Source organism: Cutaneotrichosporon cavernicola, assembly GCF_030864355.1.
Source record: "Cutaneotrichosporon cavernicola HIS019 DNA, chromosome: 5".
Lineage (NCBI taxonomy): Eukaryota > Fungi > Basidiomycota > Tremellomycetes > Trichosporonales > Trichosporonaceae > Cutaneotrichosporon > Cutaneotrichosporon cavernicola.
This window is the reverse complement of record NC_083397.1, coordinates 2917243-2938200: the sequence shown is the minus strand read 5'-3', so window position 1 is coordinate 2938200 and position 20958 is coordinate 2917243. Positions and strand designations below refer to the sequence as shown.

The following is a 20958-nucleotide window of genomic DNA, read 5'->3' as shown; positions in this document are numbered from 1 at the left end:
GGTCGGCCGGCTGTAGCCGGGGCCATAACCGGGCGCCAATCAGCCCATTGGAGTGGTCAAGCTTCGCGCGCCTCGACGACCTCGACACGCGATGGGAAATAGGCGTGTTAAACATTGTGTATAGGAGTTGCCTTATCGCCTCGACCAGAGTATACAAGCACATAGAGCGTTGAGAGCGATAGATCCTCATCGTCTGACATTGTAACGAGCATACGAGCGCGATCCTGCAAGACGACGTCGAGTTTTCGCTCCCACCATCTGATCAGCGTCGTAAACAGCGGATTCGGCTGAACTGAATACAGCTTCCCGCTTATAATGCGAGACATACCGCCATTCCAGAGGATGCAGACGAACACCAGTTCCTTGCCCAGATGTACAAACACCCCTCACCCGGCTTCTACTGAGACCCGTCAAACCACACCTGTGGTGCGGCCGGGAAGAGATTGGCCATGTCAACGTCGAGAGCCGTAAAGTCTAGCGGCAGGGGCTCGGCGGTATCGGCAGCGCCGGGGAACCAAGCCGCGAGGTCAAAGTCTTCCGCCCACACGATCGAGTCCGCACGCGGCCTCTGTGCTGTTGGAGCGCCGGATGTTGGGGCATCCATGAACTGGGTGAAATCAAGAGTCTGCACCGGGTCATGCCATGGGAATGGGTTCAGCCCTGGTAGCGGCGCGATTTGCTGTTCCGAGGCGGGTTGGGGAGACGGCACGGGACGCTTGGCCGCGGCGGCGCTCATCTGGGTGTATGGGAGAATGCCCTTCTCTCGTGCGCGTGCAAGCGTTCGGCGGAGGCCTTCCGCGAATCCCGAGAACGGATACGGCAGCTTGAGGAGGAGGCGATCGATGGATAGCGCTATCTCGTGCGCATCACAAGCATCGGGCAGGAGCTCGCACATGCGGATGAGGTAGCGCGCAGTTGCGATGATGCCGACGTCTAGGGTAAGTAAGCTCTGTTACACCAATGGCTCACGGAAGTTGTGGTTCCCAAACTCGGCGCTGTCGAGCCGCCCAGCGACAGACGACACGAGGAATGCTGCAGCCCCAAGTGCCGCGGTGACCCATCGCTGCCGCTCTGTACTGAGGCGGCAAACATCCTCCGGCTTTTGAACGCCATTCCATGCCGGAGAGTTGGTGTAGAGCACACTATACGCGCGCTGATTGCTCAATTCGATGCGTAGGAAGTGGTCCTGCGGCAACCCCAGCGCGTCTGTGGTCAGCCAACGCAGAATGATCAGCGCACCGTAATACGCGCTCCAATGCGTATCGAGCTCGTCCATCCCCTCATTAGCCTCTCGCAGGAGGACGTCCATTTCGGCAGGGTCGTCGGCCGTGTCGAACGGGCGGAAGCTGCTCTCTGTAGTCAGCAACCTTGAGAGGGCGGAACAGCTCACCGCGGACTTCACACATCTCAACAGAGATGACAAGGCGCGTATCGTACAAATTTGAGAGCGGGTGATCAAGCAGCTCGCGCTTGAATGCGGTGCGGCGACCTCTGTCGGAGGGGAATAGAATTGGCAGGGCGTGATTGAAACTCATCCTGATGTCAGAGGCGACTGTGACCTATTGGCTTACTCGTAGGCCTGGCGCACAAGCTTAGGTCAACTTTGAATCAGGAAGCGGACTTACGGAAAGCCAGATGCGGGCACCGACGACGAGGGAGCGTTGTCGCTCTAACAGCAAGTTCGGTTTCCGAGCCTCAGACCGGATTTTGTGAAGATATGGTAGGCATCGGTAAAGCCGCATGTCGATGCTGTTGTCAGTTGCACTCAATATGTGGGCTCACGCAAGCGCCATGGCGTGAGAGCAAATGCGCCATGCGTTGTCCGAGTATGATATGAGTATAGCCATTCCTTGCAGAACCTCGAGCGTCACGGGAGCATAGAGCGTGAGCTTGGCTGGCGTCAGCAAAGACCGAACGGCACGCACTCATTCGCTCGACCTCGTCCGAGAGCGTCGTGGTGAGGTCGGACGCCGCTCCAGCCGCTTCCCGCTGTCTTAACGCTATGAGCAGCATCACGCTGATGCAGTACGGGGAGCGCTCGCGCAAGCAGCCGTTAGCGGTGTCATTCCGATGTGGCGTACCTCTCCCAGGTGTCACGTGTCGGGTCAAACACTGGTGTGAACGGGTAGGCGGACTTGAAGAAGCTGCGGTTAGGGATCCTCATGACTTGACCAAGCTCACACATCGAAGAGGCGCCGACCATCCTCTTCTGAGAGTAAACCTGTGGTAACCGGGTCCGCTACTCCGCGCAATGGATCGCTGCTGGCGGGAGTAGTTGCTGCTTGAAGAGATCGGGGAGTGTCGGCCGTCCGCCGTCTCTTAATGGGACGGTCGTCCTCAGTGTATGCCATCGAGTGGTCGCCATCTGCAGCGAGGATAGGATCTCTTTCGCGGGAAAGGGCAACGTCGAGAGGATCGTCGTCGCTAAGCGGAGGCGTGGGCGAACGGACCGGTGGGACGCTGGCGAGTGTGACGGAGCGGAGAGAAGCTTGCGGAGAAGGGTTTGTGTCCATGTATGGGTTGTGAACATTGTCGTTCGTCGACCACGGCGAGGCACGTTTCAGACCTGTAGGGGAGGGGTACTCTTGGTGGCTCGAACGAGATGTCAAGGACGGAGGGCGTGCGCTACTAGGCACCACAGATGGAAGAGTAAATGGCGGTTCTACTGTGCGCGGGGAGGGTGGCGAGGGCCGGTCTCGTTTTGACTCGCGCTCGGCGCGGCTGTTCATTTTGATTAACGCGGTGCTCATTTGATCGAGCTTGTCAAAGATGCCGGAAACATGTCCTTCGAGCTCAGCCAGCCGACTGTGGTCAGTTTGCGGCTTGACATTAGTGCTTGGGATTGCCCACCTCTTGGTTGCCTCGTTATCTTCAAGCACGGCGCGGGGAACGGGTGGCATTTGGAAGCGGCACTCAAGGCGCATATGGCGACATCGCTTGCATGGTGGGTCATCCTTGCCAACACACTTGATCTTGTGGCGGCGGCAGTTGTCCTGGGGTTAGACTGGGGATCAGTCGAGCAATGAAAGCTCACGCAGGCACCTGCGGTCAGTGTGATTCAGAGTGAGAGTGGGAGTGGGAATCCTCACGCTGTGGTACATCTGGCCTGAGGTCTTCACCAGAGTTGAATATGATGGTGCCGCGCTTGGATGACTCTGCCATCTGGGAACTAGGATGGATGAATGTTGTGTCGAATGAATCGAGTTGCTTTGGTTGATTGGATTCGTCCAAAGTGGTGACTGATTCCAAGGGGTCACGGGGCCATAGCCGGCGGCAAACTGGTATCAAACGGAGTAGCCCTTACATCTCCATTGCATTTGATTCCGTTCCCTTAGCCTTAGGAATCGTCGTCGCGTCGTCGCGTCAGCAGTTGGTCAAACCTAAAACCAAATGTCGTATCTGTCTCTCCTCCCATCACAATGACTATTCCCTCACTACCCACCCGCGACGACTTCTGGGGCACCATCGAGCGTGCCTGGTCCACCATCGACGACAGCAGTGCTCGGGCCCTCCTCCTCTCTGAGAACGCCGAGGAACGCCTCGCAGCCGCCGAGACCCTTGTCAACAAGCACACAGAGGCCATGCTCGAAGCGCTCCGCATCATTCTCCGCCAGTATAATGCCCCGCAGTTGGCCGCATGGGACGCTCATTGTGAGCGCGCGCTGTACGACCTCGACCGGGAAGACGTCCACGAGGCGCTCGACGGGAGCGATGACGGTTTCCTTTACACTCGCGGCTTTGTTGTCGCTGCAGGCCGGAAACACTACGAGGCTGTATTCACCCAGCCTCTCAAGTGGGGAATCATGGATGTCGAAGAAGAGAGCATGTGCTACTTGGCTTGCCATCTGTACAAGGACATGTTTGGCGAGTGGCCTCCGCGAACTGGCATCAGCCGCGAGACGTGCAGCAACAAGGATGGTTGGCCTTAGCGCCTTGGGAGGTAAACACCAACTCTGAAAGGTAGGCTACGTCGGGTAATACGGAATGCGTAACTATTGGCTGTTTGATGAATCCATGAACTGACCAGGCTGACTAGCTGACTAGTAAGTAATACAACCGATGTAACCGAGCCATCCGGGATTGAGCTTCCTAGCTTGCATAGCATGCGAGGCCAGTGCGCACATCAAATGAGCATGAGCATGAGCGCGAGAAGACACGGTACCCTCCCCCTGAAGGAGGGGGACGAGCGTCCACAGCTTGACAGAGAGAATCATGGAACCCATGACCGGTCACTGCTATACTGTTGCTCTTCAACCAACCCCCCACACGGATCACCCCACTCCCAACCTCTCCTCCACTCTTCGTGGTATCAATGGCTTCCAACTCGTCGCCTCGCGACGCGTTCTGGCGCTCTATCAACACCGCCTGGGTACGCGTTGACAAGCGTGATTCCCTCCTCGCCCTTCTCGAGGCCGAGACGCCGGGTCAGTTAATCGACGCGGCTGCCGCCCTCACCCGCCTACTTCCCAACATGCTCAGCATTCTAGAAAGCACCCTCGAGACATACACGTCTCCACAGCTCTGGTCCTGGAGCGTCGAGTGCAAGGGCGCCGTCAACGAACTCCTCAGCACAGAGGCCAACGTCATCGTTTCCGCAGATTGCGGATTTCAGACAATGATGAACTCAGCTTGGGTCGTCGCAATGGGAGAACAAGTAGTCGCAGCCGCTAAGATATTCTGTGAGGATTGGCAATGGCTGCGCGGCCTCATTACGTGCGAAGGGCTTATGCGGCTCGCCTGGAGGATGCATTCCCGCAAGTTTGGAACCAGTGTCTCCCAGGCGGCACCCCGCGCTTTACAATATATGCTTGAAGCTTCCAGGCGGAGCGAGGACCAGACGTTGCTCGAATCGCGCGACCGGGATGGTCCTTTAGGCAGAAGCGGGCCTCCCCTAATCGCATCTAGCAGGGAACCGGGTCAGAACGGCCAACACGAAATATATTACTACCCATTCCCACGCCCAGCCGCGGAACACCACCTCCCCAACGATGGCCTGAATGGCGACCACAGGTCACGGAGACCCCCCGAAAGGTTGGCGAGGCCCGTTCCCAAACCCTCAAAGTCGTCGTGGAAGTTGTGGTGAGGGAAGATTAGGTGATACCGTATTTTGGGGAGAGCATGTGTTAGTGTGGACGTTCGGAACATCTCAAACCTCACACCATCGCCGAATCCCATAGACTTCCCATCGTCACGTCATCTATTGTCCCATCCTCTCCTTCCTCATATGATCATATTCCTAGCTTCCACCATCTCGCTCGCCCGCGCCTCGGACTTTAACAAAGCCTCCACACCCTGTTCCCTACCACTACCTGGGTCGACCGCCCCCACATTCCACTTTACTCGCCTCTGCCCCTCATACAGATGTGGCCTCTCCAGCCAACCCAACTTGCCGCCACCAATTGCTTCTGGGCGACAATCGAGGCAGCCTAGGCCCCGCTTGACAATTGCGTTGCTCGGGCAGCGGTCCTCACCGGTCCAACCCCTGAACTCACTTGGAGCATCGACTGTTGCCAGCGCCAATTCCTCATCTATGAGCTGGAACACATTCTCGCCCTTTACAGGCTTGATCAACTCGGCCAGTGCGATGCGCCACTTAATGACGCCATCCTCTCCCCAACACCTACGAGCACCGCCAGTTCATGGGGCAGCAGACGAAGTTCTTCGGTACGCCGGTATGGGTGGCTCTATGTGGTCTCGAGTTCCACGCCTGCACAGTGTCGCATCCGGAGGAACCGGCGTGCACGGCAGCGCAATCGACCTCCACCTTTTTGCCCCAGACATGTATAACGAACACTTCTGATGGGGACACCATGTGTAGTAACCCAGGAGCACCTGTACACCAGCGCTTCACCAGTTCAAATTGTACACCTGTGTTAGGTTGAGTAGTGCCGCTCGAAAGACGCAAAGGTGATGGCTAACCCAAAAACGAACGCAATTCACCAGGCTGCAGGCGAATCACCTTTCAACTTCCTACTCACCTTCTCTTATCGTTTGCTTCTACAACCACCACTGTCTCCCCCAAAAAAGCCAGACGCACTTGTACAAGTCTTGCTTATAATTTCACAGAGCTCCCTCTCTAAGCACTCCCCCACACTCCAGATCCCCTTCTAATGCGCCGACCCACCCGCCTCGCCTCATCTCTCCCACCCTACCGCAACCCAACATTCTCAACAAACACCTCCCCAAGCCTGACCCTCCAAGCATTCTGGGCAACAATCGAAGCAGCATGGGCAACCATACCTTCCCCTCGCACTGCGCTTCTCCTCGACCTGGACGAAGACGAGCTCGAGTACATAACCTGGAACGTCACGTGCGCGCTCAACCCCTTCCTCTTCTCCCTCGACCACATTCTCTCCTCGTTCAGTTCCGTCCAACTCGCAGCGTGGGAGGGACATGCCAAGGTCGCGATACTCGCCTTGCATGAGCGGTTCCTCCACAATAAGTCATTCTGGCGGGTAGGGGGATTCGTCGTCGCCATGGGACAAGAGGTTCACGCGCATATCGAGCGCCGGGGGGGAGTCGACCTGTGGGGCATGAGCTGTCCCATGTTCGAAGTGGCCGATGATGTACATAGGGCCAAGTTTGGTCACACCATACCTAGACAGTCTTTGGGAACTCAGCTCTTTCCATTGCTGGAGCGAGAAGTCGCATGAGAATCGTCACCTGAATATTCTTTACACACCACACCATAGTCTTTGGCCCTTTGTCGCTAGAGTTATACAGGCTTTCCAACATGCAGGGGAAAGACCCAACGTATCCCTCTTCGAGCGGCGAACCAAAGATCTGCTTATCAAGTGCACAGTGTTCAGGAGGGAAGGATCTATTTGGGTGGAAACGTGGTGACTAGCTGTCACCGTATTTCAACATTGGGGCGTGGATCGTGGACTGTATACCAAACCCATTCTACAAGGCCTCTGGGTAACTATCGAAGCAGCATACTGACACCCTCTCGCGTCACCGTCTACTCTACTATGCATTTAGCCTCCACAACAACCATATCTTTCCCGATATCAACAGCCGGCTCCAATCTGTCCGCAGGGCACTTATGAGGACTCTGCGTACTTGGCCCCTAAGCAGTTGTTCGTGTGGGACAAGCACGCTCAAAAATGCATGGAATTGCTCCATAAAGGCGGTTGCGGCCAGAACAACTAGGGTAGACAGGTTGGATTGTCGCTGGGTCATCACTTCATCAATCATTAGCTTTTGGACCACGATAGTCTTGGCGGTTTCGGTGGCCTCCTCCAACTGGTTGGCTTCGACATGAAGCCTGGAGCGAATATTCATGTGTTCAAAAATATCGACTAACTCCTGTACCGCGCCGGCTGGTTCGTTGGGATGGGCAAGACGCTTTCGCTGCATGTCGCTCACGCTGGTCGATTCAACGAAGCCACGAATTTCCCACTCCACAGCATTCCCCACACCCTTCACTGCCAGTGATTTACACCTCTTAATCCTAACCCTGAGCACTGGCGGTTTCCGATTCCCTCGGTGGCGTCTGGTGTCTTCATCGATATATCGATATCGAGCTATGAGGTTTGGAGGGAGATGAAATAAAAATTGTTACCTTACCTGTACTTGCCATCGTTTGTCTTCATAGATGCGCTGCCGACCTGTAATCGCTTTAACGCTGACCTTCCTCGGCCAAAAGCAATTCTTGTCCTGCATCCACTTCCTCAACTTGACAACTCACCATCACCATTATCCTGTCACAGCGCACGTCGTTAGCCCCATCCATGCCTCTGTTGTCGTTTGCTTCCATGATTCACTTCCAATTTTCGAGTCTACGCACTACAGCCTTACCTCAACTCCAATCCGAATCCAATCCGACTCCAATCCAACCTCAACGCCCCAAGATACATTCCAAGGAGGCTGACAAGCGTCAGGCTGTTGCTCTGAAACCAACGCAAGAGGAAGCTAGGCCTGGGAATTACCGTCAAGAGTGAAACCCGCCACGAATTGACTATGAGCGCCAGCATCAAGTGTGAAAGCAGTGCAAAGACTATGCGTTCCTATAATTCCTGTAACGACGTAATGCATTTGTGAGGTAGCACCAATGGTTAGTATCAGGGAAGCACACAGATGAAGGCGGGCATTCGGTAGCTCGGCGGATGCGAAACTTGGCAGCCTGATTGTTTCACAATAGAATAGGATACATGTACTTGACACCCTGAGCGCATCAGTCTATTGACATTACTCAGTATATCTAATTGTCTAACTGTGCTGACCAGCTGACCAACAATGAAGGTTTGAGATCCAATTCGTCACGTCGTCACAGCTGAGACAGTCTCATGTACTAGCCTCTTCTTTCATCATCTCTGGACGCGTCCACCGACTGCTCAGGATCAGTGAGCGACAGACCCTGGTACACGGGATCGCTACACCTCAAGCAAGTCATGGTTTTTGTTCTTTTCTCCGGATTCTTAAGCAAAGCGACCCCGCTCGAGTCGAATTTGGTTGGAATCAACTCAATGTTGCGACAATTGAATGGAACTGTCTCATTTCTGCGTGATCCATCTCAAAGAATGGCTACTATCAACTATTACTATTTAACGCTTGCCATCACCTCTTATTTTCAACAACTCTCACTCTCTCAACACCACTCCCAAACAACTCACCTTTCTGTCTAAACACTTCCACTTGTTATGTCTCTTCACCAGTCTCCCCTCGCTGTCCGTGTGTACGCACACAACCTTCCCCAGTCGAACTGGATCAACGATGGCATCGTACACCCCCTTCGCGCTGATCTCGCCACCCTCAACCGCACCGTAGACCCGGACACCGACCTCAACCTCACCGCGAACTCGGACACCAACTCGGACACGGGCTCGGACACCGACTCCTCCAACACCGCCTTCAGCACCCTGAGCGACAGTGACAACTTCTGGGGTCTCAGCAACGGCAAGGCCATCATCATCGCCACTGCCATCATGGACGCCACCGAGAGCCAGTATCCCCACATTTACTCCCGCAGCAGCTTCTGGGACACCATCCGGTCTGCTTGGGCTATCGTGGGTTGCCACGGCCACGCATCCCTCATCACCAGGATCCGCACCAACAAGTTGGGCGCCGATGATCTCACACACCTGTTCAATGACATCAACGACAACATGCCGCTAATGCTCCACGTCCTCGAGTCGAGGCTCGACCACTACGCGGCCGACGCGCTGAGTGCCTGGAACGGGATTGCGCAGGGCATGTTCGACCGCATGGACATCGACCCGGTCCGCGAGGTCCTCGCTGGTAACGACACCGAGTGGAGTCTCGCCCGCGCCTGGGTTATCGCCGCCGGCTTGGACGTTTACATCGCTCTCACGGCGAAGCCTGATATGTTTGAGGCTTTCCGCGGTGCGCACTGTCACAAGATTATTGAGCTTGCCCCGGAGATGTACGAGCGCAAGTTCGGCGCCAGTATCGAGGCGTTCACCCAGTAGATAGTAGATGGGAGGAAGGCCTTCAACAGTGTCTGTAGTGTCATAGTTCCATAAATGAGGTTTCTGCAGCTTTACAACCAAGCCGTGCTCCCTACAATTGAATACATACTAATCCACCTTCCTTGTATGGTGTTTCTGGGAGGATTATGATTTTTTAACAGTCGACGACTAATGCCTTCACCTCTCATTCTCAAACATCTACGCACGTTCCCTGCCTTCCCTTGAATCGCTTTCCCACGTCGACATATATCACTGCTATAGACACCTGTACGACAACCCCATGCCCCTCTTCGTCCTCACCAACCACTTGTCCACCTTTAGATTCCTCTCCACCCGCCTCAGTTTTCGCAGACGACCAGCTTTCTGGACGGTCATACAAGAAGCTTGGGACACTGTCCTAGTTGATAATCACTACCAGCAACATGCCCTCCTCGCGTTCGAGAACGACTCCGAGATTATCGAAGCCGTCGACGGCTTCAACATCATCCTGCCCAACTTCTACCACACTCTCTCATCAATTCTCGCAGAGTATCAAGCAGCTCCAGCTCGACAACAAGATCAGCGACCTGGTAGATACCCTCGACGTTCCCGAATACGAGTTCCTTGCCGAAGGCCGAAACGCAGACCACGCTCCCGAATGCTGGGTCGTTACCATGGGTTGGGCCTTCTGAATCAGGACAGCTCCGAGTCGAGCCCAAAGGCACACCCAGAGTCCAGTCCAACCCAGATCTTCCAGGAGACGGCGACAGCCTCTGCCTCTACCAGCACCCAGGATCCTCAAATCGTTCAGATCGCTCCCAATACCCGTCTTTGTTGGCGCCGACAAATGTAGAACGATGATTGAGCAGCCCCAGTCATCCTACCCCCACCAGTAGAATCCATAACTTGGTCTGTTTAAACCGTAAACGTCTCGCCTTCCTTGGCCATTGTATACAATATCCCCCCGAGCCTGATCTCTCACCTTCTCCCACTCCATCATCATCACACTTGTTCAATCAACCCGCGTCTTGTTACTACTCCACGCCTTCATCCCCCCCAACGGCTTCCCAGTTCCCTGCATCACCCTTCTCAACATCCTCTCCGCACCACTTGTGCCCCTCCCATCCTTGGACATCCTCCTACCTCCCACAACCCACATTCTATCCTCTTCACCCAATACCACCTCTTGCGGCCCCTTTCTCCCTACCTGCGCTCATCTTCTTCTCCTCAATCCACTCGTGGCTTAGCAATACAACGCTCCCCCAAACTTCTGCCGCTTCGCCGAACAACACAACATGCTCGCTCCGTCCTTAAACCCGCTTCGCTGCCCTACGCGTGAAGGATTCTGGGCCACAATCGAGGCTGCTTGGGCTTTCGTCGATGTCGGTAACGCCCGTGAGGCCATGGTCAACTTTAGTGACAACATCGACCTGACCAAAGCCACCAGGACTGTTTTATCCAAGTTGCCCGATTTCATCGAGGCTCTCACCCATATCCTCCAGTACTTCAGCAGTGACGAGTTCGGCGCCTGGACGGAGCACCTCCAAAACTTTATCAGCGTCCTCGATGACTGGCAGATCCGCATGGTGCTCAACACCGACGAGCACAACTTCCCCGCCATGGGTGCTTGGGTGGTCGCGATTGGGCGCCGGTTCTACACCGCCATCGAACACGAGCCTAGCAAGTACTTCCGCATCAGCGGCTACAAGACCGGCTGTCCCGGCCTACTGCAACTCGCTCATGGCCTCCGCCGCGAGAAACAAGAGAACGGCGAGAACGGCCGCAAGGCGGCCCCGATCAAGACGAGTGATAGTAGCTCCAGCTCCGGCCCCAGCTCTGATGATGATCGTGACGAACAGGAGCAAGTAGCCGCCTTCCGTGCCCACTTGCGCTCTGTGCAGGAAGGGACAGCCACCAGAGAGGACTTGTAGCTTGACATACGACGTCCCCTGTACCTTATGTTAGGCTGCAGGCTGCTGGCGGATATTCACTTGCCTTGAAGCTGCACGTTCGATCCCACCCCGGAATTCTCCCAAACCCTGCCGATTCTTCAGACAATCCATCTCTATATCCTCTACCGATCACTAGAGCTTGGACTCGCGGCGCTTCTTCTGCGCATACAGAGCCTGCACCGCCTTCTTGATCTCGGTCTTGATGAGCTTGCCGTTGGCGTTACGCGGCAGAGGCTCATCAGAAACGTAGACAAACACGGGGCGGGCAGGAGAGCGCACGCGCGAGTGCACCGTCGCCTGGACGTCCTCTGGCGTTGCCTTTGCCCCAGGGTTGAGGGACACGGCGATGGCGACCAACTCGCCGAGGATGTCGTCGGGCACGGGAACGGCCGCGCACTCGGAGATGCGGTCGTCGCGGAAGACGGCGTTCTCGACCTCCTCGGACGAAATGTTCTCGCCGCCGCGGATGATAATGTCCTTTGCACGGTCCGAGATGTACAGCAGCTCGTTCTCGTCCATCCATCCAACATCACCGGTGTCGAGCCAGCCCTCGGAGTTGATAGCCTTGGCTGTGGCCTCGCTGTCGTTCAAGTACCCCTTCATGATGTTCATCCCGCGCGCCTCGATCACACCCACACTCCGAGTGGGCAGGGGGCGACGAGTCTCGGGATCGACGATGCGCAACTCGTTGACAGGTAACCCAGCCCCCGCGCTCTTGGGATAAGTGACGTAGTCCTCGCCTCCAAACACCGAGTGAACGGCATTCGTCTCAGTCATACCCCACGCCGTCGCGCTGGTGTCAACGTACTCGAAAAAATAACTCACGAAATCATCTCGGGCCACCGCTTCTTGATATCTCCAGGCATACGCTCTGGCGCCGGTGCGCCTCCATAGCTCGCAAACTTGAGCTTGAAGTCCTTGGGGAGCAGGCCCGACTGCATGACGGCAAGAAGAATGACAGGCACGCCCGAGACGACGTTGACACCGTACTTGACCATGAGGCGGCAAGCCTCCGGCACGTCCCACCGGCGCATCGTGATCATGGTGTTACCGTCTCCAATGGCCTTGAGCAGGATCGACAGGCATCCCGTGACGTGGAAGAACGGAACCGCCATGAGGATGACGTTGGGGTCTTCCTGCGGTGGGTTTGCTACCATGTCGAGCACCATCGATGCTGGCGCACCCTGGCGCATAGCCAGGCGGGCAAGAGCTGAAGTCAGCGTTTTAGACACCAGTACGTACGGTAGACGGAAGAGATGACGCCGTGCAACGCGGCGCGCTGCGAGCTGAGCACGGCCTTGGGGTATCCGGTCGTGCCAGAGGTGAAGAAGATGACACCGTCGCTCTCTGGACCCAGGTCGGTGATACCCTTACCCTCCTCGACGGCCTTGATCTGAGCCGCCGTGACTTGGAGTTTGGCCAGGTCGATCCTCTCGACGCTGCATTTGCCGAGATGCGTCGTGTCCTGCCACGAGTAGAGGGGCCCGACACCACCCTCCTTGAGCTGCCCAGCAAGGCTGGACAGGGCGACAGCCGTCGTCGCGTCGCAAAGAACCAGCTCGGGCTTGGTGAGTTTCAGGCAGTGAGCCATGCTGTCGGCCTGGGTCGCGGCGTTGACCATGACGGGAACGGCACCGAGGGCGTGGATCGCCACCCAGGTGATGATCCACTCGGCAGTGTTGTAGCCCACAACGCCGACGAGTGAGCCCTGCTTGACACCGCGCGCCGCCATCCACGCCGCGAGTGCCAGAGAAAGCTGGCGCACCTGGCCGAAAGTCCAGTCGACGCGCTCCGTCACTGGCGCAGGCTCTGCCGCGGGGGCATTGATGAGGACCTGGTCGGAGAACTTGGCAAGGCTGCCAAGGAGGTACGGGCGGAAGACCTTTGGCATCTGCTGTCAGCGTTGCTGCGGGGCCACCGAGAGATATGGGGGCACACAGAATGCGTGTGTTTCGCGAGCTGCCACCCCCAGATGTGACCGTGTCTCTGACACTAAACTCACATGCTTCCACACCGTGTTCGTGAGCCCGTTGATCTGCACTGTCTCAAGCTCGAAGGGCGTGCCAGGGACACAGAGCTGCCGGTCGACTGCTGTCAGCGCCGGCGCGTCGCGTACTCACTCTCAGCGAACGATGGCGGTTTGGGGGCCTGGGTCGCCATGTTGGGTAGTATGTCAAGTCGGAAAGTTAGAAGAGGAAGAATGTGCGATAGAGGACCCGTCTATAGAAAAGGCATTGTGGTTTGACTGTGAGGCTGATTTCCTGTCGTGTATGGTAAGTCCGGTTACCTACTACCGGCAGTGGGACCTACTTCCTTCCCCACAGCCATCCGCCCACCCACCAGGTAACACTGCGGCGATCGCCGAAGACACCACCATCCAAGGGTTTGTAGCCCAAGTGTCACCACAGTTCATACGGGCGCCGATGAGCATTCTCGGAAGTTGATGATATGAGATGGTTGCATGCCCCTGCTCGTGCACCAAACCACAAACTTGGCAACAAGAGTCTACAGTGTACGACTGTGGTACCAGGTACACTGACGCGGCAAGACCCTGAGTCACCCAAAACGCAAAACGGGCCGGCGCCTCCGTTCAAACCACTCACTCTACCATCCGTCACAGCCGTCCTCGATCGGTTCGCCCAAGTTTGCGTCCGGCGTGTGCGTGTAGCCGACGTCCTCGAACGAGCCGGGCGCCTTGAACGTGCCAGTTGCGTTGAGCTCGGCGTCGTCCTGGATGCAAGTGACCATGGCCTTGGCGGGGTGACAAGCGGCGTGTTGGGAGGCGAATCGGTCTCGTCGATGCTCTACGTCTACGTGCGGCCGTTTGAAGTCGTCGCCACATTCGCCGCTGGCGGTGGCTGTGGTGGTGGCTGTGGCCTCGGGCGCCTCTGGGGGAGCATTCTTGGGCTCCTAGTGGAAATCTTCGCGACGCCAAGCATCTTGGGCGGGTACGACCAGCCCAGCCCTGTGGCCCCCGGGGTTGGAGTAGAATCCCTCGGCAGGCTTCTGACCGACGGCGGCGACGGACGCGCGGGCATGGACCAACGCCGAGCCCAGTGCTGAGGGCCATTACGCGTTCTCGGAGTCGAGGCGCGGTCGAGACACTGATGTTGGTGGGTCCCGGGGTGAGAGTGGAGTGATTGAAAATGATAGCGATGCGTTATTGAGAAGGAGGCGGAAAAGAAGTGGAGACGTGGAGGGTGAGTTATGGAAGAGTGTTGGGGCATGTGAGCAGTCTTGAGGATATGGGGGGGCCAAACCGGCCTCTAATGCGCAGCAAGTCATCAGTGCCAAGCTTGACAATAACAATGATCAATTCTAATAATCCAGCCATTGACACTGCGGGATTCTTACCACCATACCATCAGTAAGCAACCTACTGATGCCTCTGGCAGGCCGCGACCGCTCGAGTTCCTGGACTGCGCGACAATGGAGTATCAGTCTGATTGATATCGCTCGCTCCAGATAACAACCACGTACATGTTCCCCACTTCCCAACAGCATGTCGAATTTGCGACAAGATCAACTGTGTCCCCAGAGGTCTTGATGCGCTTCCCCATAGCCGGGCGAACCTCCAGACGAGACGAATACATGCTGACTCCCCCAAGAGGCCTGAACAGTATGCACCAGAGCATCGTGAGTGAAGGGAGCAGCGAGTCTGTGGGCTACGGTGATCCATGTAGCCAGGAGCGAGCAGATGCCGGCAGGTATTCCAAATGCATCCAGTTGGCAGTAGACAGGTAGCTGACAGTATAGGGCAATAGGGTCGAGGTGAAAGAATGAGTCAGGTTTACCGCAGTACTCACCCGTACTACACTTGGACGCCTGCACCGAGACAAAGCGAAGCATCTCACAGCTACAGAATGTAGAGTGAAGCAGGTAGTGTATGTGCATGAGTTGCAGGGGACGAGTCGAGCCCGCGATTACCTGTCGACGTCGGGGGTGGCCGCGACTAGGGTGGCCCCGTCAGCTTCTCGAGACGGCTTGATGTCAGCCAGAAAGCCAGTTGACTCACTTCGAAGAACAGCACCCATGGCACGTCGTTGACGCGCATGCGCCCGTTTGTGGCTGAGGAGTATGTATCGGAGCTCCCCCGTATCTCTTACAGCCTCACCCAGTTCGGTGGCGACTTCGGCTTTTGGAGCATGACCGGTTGCGATGATGAATGAGTATACGTGGCCGGGGAAGATCGGGTGGCCCGCAATATTTGCTGCTCTTCGCATCGCCAGGATTCCGGCGCTGTATGCTGCGTGCCACTTATTGACGTCTGCGGCTGTGTAGTTTTCTGATGTTATCATGTTCTCGAGGACTTGGATGAGGTGAGGAAGGAGCGCGTTGACATCTTGTATTCTCTCTGGGGTGGGGTCTAATCTGAGGAGGTTGATAACTCGGGCGTTGTCGACGAGGTGCCAGGCATTGCGGATCATGTTGAGGACGTGGGTCGTGTTGATGGAGTTGGGATGCATGGTGATGAGAGAAGGCAGGTTTGGTAGGTGACAGCTGTGAGAGGACGAAAGACAGAGAGAGAGGAGAGGGGAGAGAAATCACAGTCAAATTAGTATCCCTCGGGTCAGTGGGATACAGTAAGGAAGGCAGGTTGACTGGGCGAACACCACTTCTGGCTACTTGTCCGTCTGTCCAACTCTGAGTCCATTCAACGTGTAGACTACATGAACCAGTATATGCTCCTCTCCTTACTCTGCTCCTAATATCGTAGCGTTAGGAGTTTAAGAGTGGGAAGAGGACGTAGGTAATGATAGCTCGGGACAAAGACTAATTGAGATGAGGAAGATATGTGGATAGTGGGCGGTTGACGTTCGAGGAAGGTTGGAACCTCGCCTTGGGTTTGGGACTGGGCTTCAGCCTGTCTCGCAACGGTGCGAGCGTTGTAACACATCGTACCCCTCCCTTATTCCAACTCAAGTGTACCGGTGCATTACTCAAGTCATACAACGAAGAAAATATGGCGGAGTCGATGTATCCCAAGCATGTCTACGTGGTTGCGATAGGATCTGGCTGGGGGAAAAGCTCCATCAAACCTCTCGACCTGCTTCTGGCGGAGGCAGGAGAGGGGAGAAGAACCTCAATGTACAGTCCCAAAACTCTGGCGATGCTCCAAGAGCCCGACGCGTTGCCGCCGCGCTTTGGGGACACGCTTTGAGGCCATCATATCGCTGTACGCTGGGGAGGATGTCAAATGTTGCAACAGTTGGGCAGAGGAGGGAACCACGCAAATAGAGGATACTGTAAGGTCGAAGCAAGTGATTCAATTGATCTTATTGTCGAGGCACATGATGCCGAGGGCGTACTTGAGCTCTTGATGGTGTAACCGAGATGAGTTCTGCTCGAGGTTTGAGCCGAGTGCTGATGAAAGCTTCGTCTCCGCCTTTTTCCACAACTCGCCAATCGTTTCCAAAAACCTTGGGAAAGTTGAGCTACAGCTTAGCGAAGACTGTGGGGGAGTGAATGCTGTCGATAAGACCAAGAGGGCACGGCATGGTTTATTGAGCTAGGGATTGTTGGGGGTTGAGAGGAGCAAGGCAGGGAACACGTGTGTAAAGTGGAGAGGAGGCCCGAGAAGTGAGATTGATGAAAGTTGCGCAATCACTCATTGCCAAGAAACTGAACCAAAGGAAGGCTCTGCTGGATATCCAGCACCTTGAAGAAGTGGGAGAAGGCGGGCGACGAATCGCGCCAACCCGTAGCACCGGTTGTCGCACCAGCTTTCGCTGGGAGCGTCTTCCGAACCGTTGCAGACGCTCTCGTAATGCTCCTCGCCCTTGAGGATGTACCACGCGACCACTTCAGGTGGGATACTGTGCCCTGCGCGCCTTTGCAGGATGCCATAGTGTCGTATCCACTCGATCTTGTCTTCGAGACTCATGATACCGAGCGTGTGTCGAATCGTTTGGACGACGAGATGGACGAGGGGGTCGGTTGGCGTGATGTGGTATTGAACGTTGTACATTGGAATACCTTCACTCATCCACGAAAGGTGAATAACCGACCAGAACCGTTCTAGGGTAAATAGCGGCTGGGGCGTATACGGAGTGTGTACGGAACGGGAGAAGGTCGGGGACATTTGTATTGGTGATGGATGAGAAGTGACAAGATTCAAGATTGTCGAGATGGAGAACGTTGGGTTTTGGAAGTAAAATAGGCTGAGAGAAGGTGGTGAAGCCTTTCAAAACTGAGCCAGTCGGCTAAAGTAGTCTTGGTGGAATTGGGCAACTCCGATGCGCTGGTATAGCCAATGAACCTGTGTTCCCCCAAGTCGCGCCATACGAGGACAAGTGAAAGTGGGCCATGTGTAGATAGGCCATACGCCGAGCTTGGCGCGTTGGCGCTCGTTGCACACAGCCTCACCGCACGCGATGAGGAACGCGCACTCCTCCAAAGACGCCTGCTGCCCGCCTGGCTGGACGATCGTGACCATCCACTTGACCTCAAAGCACTTGGCCCAGTTGTCCTGCTCTGCGGGCGTCAACCACGAGAACAAAGCCTCAAAGTATGTGCAGAACGTGTCCTGCACCAACGGGAGAGCCAGCAGAGCAGGGCGGTCAAATCCCCGCATTTCGGGAGATAAACCCCCCGATATCGCAGACCAGGTCATCTCGAAGAGGTTCCAGAAGTGGGCGAAGTCGGCCTGCTTCTGGTACAGACCCAGGCCGTTTGGGCCAGACCCAACGCATATGAGTACGGTTTGGATCCGCCCGTTGGAGCGAAGGGCTGAGCCCGCAGTGGCAGGGCCTGGGCCGTTGACTGCGTCAGTAGCCGTCGAACGGGAAGCATCTTGTACAGCTCCAGGTTGCAGCTCGGCGACTCGACGGGGAAGATTACGGGGGTTGTTATGGTTATTGGCCGCACTGTGGGTGTTTTCACCGGTTGGCTGATGAGGAACTATAGGCGAGTTGAGGCGTAGAGCCGCCTGACGAATGCGCAAACTGCGGCGGGTGGGGATTCCGGACATGAGGCACAGTGGCGTTCGCTTGCGCTAGTCAATAGGTCAAGGGGGATGTCTGGAGATGTGATTGCGTGTTTGCCAGGGGGAGTTGATTGCAGATTGAAGGTACCAGCGACGAGGTTGGGTGGGTGGCGGTGGCTGAGGATGAGAATGACGATCTCGTTGCCACAGGCGTGGAGCGTGAACAGGAGGGAGCGTGACAGGAGATGGTGGGAGGCTGGGAACGATCCGACATCTGCTTTATAGACGATAGACGGGAATGATATGGGTGCGGGAGATGAGTGTGCTTGGATCATTAGTGTTGTGTTGTGAGTCAGTGTTGAGCGTTTGATTGATCTCTTCCGCCACTGTGCCACAAGCCGAGTGATGGTCATGCCAGAGCCCACTCAACCCGAATTCCACACAAACTCCTCGCCCCAAACGTCCCGTGATGGCAACAGCAGGTTACATTCCGCCGCTAGTATCTGTGTATGTTCCGCTTATGCCCTAGCATCAGCACAGTAGATCATGTCACTCACTTCTAGGAGGACTCGGTCTCTGCAGCAGTCGGCTCTTCCGCAAGCAAGGCATGGTACTTGCCAATCGCGTCCAACGCTACCCTCCACAGTGGGACAAGGCGGTATATCGGCACCAAGGCGTTCGTGGGCACCGAGGCTAGGTTGTTGATCCTCTCGTTATATGCGTCGGAGCCCAGGGCGAGGTAGAATGCGGCAATCTCAGGCTCGAATGGGGCTATGGGCTCAGCTTTGCGGCAGAAATACAGGTAATGGATGACCATTGTCTCAAAGCACCGTCCCCACTCGAGCCTGTCGTGGTAGCTTAGGTCGGCCAGTATGGATGAGAGGAAGAAGAGGAAGAATTTGTGTGCCTCGTGAGTCGGGTTGGTGAGGATGTCGTGGCGGTTGAGAGCCTCATCTGACGGTATTGCTGCGACGCCTTTCCATGCCTGTTCGAAAGTGAACCAGAAGAGGTCAAATCTCATGTCAGAAGATGGGTCGGGGTACGGTGAAGCGGTGGGCGTGGTCGGGTTGAAGTCGAGTTTCTGGTGGTCGGGCATTGAAGTGAGGTTCGGAGGGAAGGCCATTGTGACAGGTTGCACAGGAAACAGGATGTGTGATGGGGAGGTGAGGAGTGACAGGAGGTGAGGAGCGACAGGAGGTGAGGAGTGACGGGAGGCGAGGAGTCACAGGAGGTTAGATGTAGGTTTGAGAAGGTGTAAGCGACGGACAAGAAGAGGTAGTGTGGAGAGGTAGAGTGAGAGAGATGTGGTTGACAGCCGACAGTGGGGAAGGTTGACTGTGTCCGCTCTCCTCACGTTGATGACCTCCCCAGTCTCCCCCAGCGCTGGTTATCTCGCAACCACCAGTATACATGGCGGCCTGCCATCCGTACTCCCAGCCGTACTCCTGCTGCCTCTGGGCTGCATGCTTAGTCTTCCGACGCCACGGAGGCGTCGCCTCGAAACCCCCTGGTCAGCACCAGCAGGCAAAGCGGCACTCTTCTACGCATGGCCGAAGCGAGCGCCCTCACCTTCTCCCGCTGCTCTGCGCAAGTGTCAGTACAACGCCCTCGGCAGAGGTGAGCATCAACCGTGTTCGCCGTGCGGTCAAGCTCTACATGTCTACCCTTCTACACAGTGCGCTGTCTACATCTCGTCGTTTTGGTCTGGTGTTAGCGCAAGCTGTCATGAGGTTGCTCGACGATCCGCGAAATGCTCGGCGAAGGCAGTGCAGACGCGCACCGACAGCAGAGCATCTCCATGGCTGGCGACGGTCCGCAGCGGAACTCACGTCGTATCCTGCGGCTCTCGCTCATCGAACGCCGTCCCTGGCGTGGTTGTCTGGCCATCAGCAACCTCCTGCTTTTCACCCCTCTCACTCACCTACACGCCTAGTCCCAGCTGCCATACCGTTTCTCATAAACCCTCTGCGCGGTCGACAAAATGTCGTCCGCCCACTGGTAATGCACCGCAAAAGCAGCGGGCATACCCTCGACACAAGCGTAGTACTCCCTCCCTGCACAGACGATCCAAGCACGTGCAAACATGAACGAGTCGTCGGACGCCGAGTCGAGGGCAGCACGCACGTCAGGGCGGTTAAGCTCGTCAACTGCAGCGTGGACGTATTCGTCCCACGCGCGAAGGTCGGCTTTGCTGTAGGAACGGAGAGAGCGTTCAAGCGCCTTGAGCATGTCGGGGAGTAGGGCGTTGATGGCCAGTACAGCTGCGGGACGGAGGTACGAGCGCTTGGTGCAGATTGCCGAGGTTGCGTGCTTGCCCCCACGGACTTGGGACCAGGCCGAGGCGATGGTCGCCCAGAAGTCGTCGGGGGTTAGGGTGGCCATTTCAAGGGGTGGGTGGGTAGTGGCGGTTGCTGGGCTCCAGATGTTGGGAGTGCGTCGCTGCTAAGATGGCGGATTGGAGAATGACAGATGGGAATTGGGAGAGATGATAAAGTGTTGTGTTGGGTGGCGAGTGAACGTGTCGTGTTGGGTGGCGGTGTCAATATTCCGCAGCCCACAGCGCGCACAGCCCTCATAATGACGTCGAACACGGTCCGTGTAATGACCTTGATTTTGCCACCCTCTTCGTCTTCATCATCGACATATACATACGCGCTCCACTCTTCTCTTG

The 20958-nt window shown here is 56.2% G+C and overlaps 10 protein-coding genes across 10 annotated transcripts; 4 read left to right on the top strand and 6 right to left on the bottom strand.

Moving 5' to 3' along the window:
- Window positions 1–397: 397 nt before the first annotated feature.
- CcaverHIS019_0511530 (uncharacterized protein) lies at window positions 398–3162 on the bottom strand (the record flags this gene model as incomplete). The annotated part of the gene is made up of 13 exons (XM_060602392.1): window positions 398–933; window positions 970–1206; window positions 1240–1353; window positions 1391–1536; window positions 1572–1591; window positions 1626–1749; window positions 1783–1894; window positions 1926–1993; window positions 2082–2144; window positions 2182–2805; window positions 2851–2993; window positions 3035–3042; window positions 3090–3162. 13 exons carry the CDS (start codon window positions 3160–3162, stop codon window positions 398–400), a joined length of 2268 nt encoding a protein of 755 aa, XP_060458790.1.
- Window positions 3163–3419: 257 nt separating this feature from the next.
- On the top strand, window positions 3420–3929 carry CcaverHIS019_0511520 (uncharacterized protein; the record flags this gene model as incomplete). Its single annotated transcript, XM_060602391.1, has 1 exon — window positions 3420–3929. The coding sequence occupies one exon, from the start codon at window positions 3420–3422 to the stop codon at window positions 3927–3929; it is 510 nt and encodes a 169-aa protein (XP_060458789.1).
- Window positions 3930–4312: 383 nt separating this feature from the next.
- On the top strand, window positions 4313–4658 carry CcaverHIS019_0511510 (uncharacterized protein; the record flags this gene model as incomplete). The annotated part of the gene is made up of 2 exons (XM_060602390.1): window positions 4313–4588; window positions 4629–4658. 2 exons carry the CDS (start codon window positions 4313–4315, stop codon window positions 4656–4658), a joined length of 306 nt encoding a protein of 101 aa, XP_060458788.1.
- Window positions 4659–8642: 3984 nt separating this feature from the next.
- Window positions 8643–9431, top strand: CcaverHIS019_0511500 (uncharacterized protein; the record flags this gene model as incomplete). Its single annotated transcript, XM_060602388.1, has 1 exon — window positions 8643–9431. One exon carries the CDS (start codon window positions 8643–8645, stop codon window positions 9429–9431), a length of 789 nt encoding a protein of 262 aa, XP_060458787.1.
- A 1274-nt stretch (window positions 9432–10705) lies between these two features.
- On the top strand, window positions 10706–11341 carry CcaverHIS019_0511490 (uncharacterized protein; the record flags this gene model as incomplete). The annotated part of the gene is made up of 1 exon (XM_060602387.1): window positions 10706–11341. The coding sequence occupies one exon, from the start codon at window positions 10706–10708 to the stop codon at window positions 11339–11341; it is 636 nt and encodes a 211-aa protein (XP_060458786.1).
- A 153-nt stretch (window positions 11342–11494) lies between these two features.
- On the bottom strand, window positions 11495–13522 carry CcaverHIS019_0511480 (uncharacterized protein; the record flags this gene model as incomplete). The annotated part of the gene is made up of 5 exons (XM_060602386.1): window positions 11495–12155; window positions 12188–12572; window positions 12605–13253; window positions 13365–13450; window positions 13483–13522. 5 exons carry the CDS (start codon window positions 13520–13522, stop codon window positions 11495–11497), a joined length of 1821 nt encoding a protein of 606 aa, XP_060458785.1.
- Window positions 13523–13966: 444 nt separating this feature from the next.
- CcaverHIS019_0511470 (uncharacterized protein) lies at window positions 13967–14432 on the bottom strand (the record flags this gene model as incomplete). Its single annotated transcript, XM_060602385.1, has 2 exons — window positions 13967–14272; window positions 14409–14432. The coding sequence occupies 2 exons, from the start codon at window positions 14430–14432 to the stop codon at window positions 13967–13969; spliced, it is 330 nt and encodes a 109-aa protein (XP_060458784.1).
- Window positions 14433–17546: 3114 nt separating this feature from the next.
- Window positions 17547–18622, bottom strand: CcaverHIS019_0511460 (uncharacterized protein; the record flags this gene model as incomplete). The annotated part of the gene is made up of 2 exons (XM_060602384.1): window positions 17547–18124; window positions 18436–18622. 2 exons carry the CDS (start codon window positions 18620–18622, stop codon window positions 17547–17549), a joined length of 765 nt encoding a protein of 254 aa, XP_060458783.1.
- A 224-nt stretch (window positions 18623–18846) lies between these two features.
- On the bottom strand, window positions 18847–19410 carry CcaverHIS019_0511450 (uncharacterized protein; the record flags this gene model as incomplete). Its single annotated transcript, XM_060602383.1, has 1 exon — window positions 18847–19410. One exon carries the CDS (start codon window positions 19408–19410, stop codon window positions 18847–18849), a length of 564 nt encoding a protein of 187 aa, XP_060458782.1.
- A 561-nt stretch (window positions 19411–19971) lies between these two features.
- Window positions 19972–20669, bottom strand: CcaverHIS019_0511440 (uncharacterized protein; the record flags this gene model as incomplete). Its single annotated transcript, XM_060602382.1, has 4 exons — window positions 19972–19991; window positions 20117–20166; window positions 20209–20216; window positions 20250–20669. The coding sequence occupies 4 exons, from the start codon at window positions 20667–20669 to the stop codon at window positions 19972–19974; spliced, it is 498 nt and encodes a 165-aa protein (XP_060458781.1).
- Between the last annotated feature and the right edge of the window lie 289 nt (window positions 20670–20958).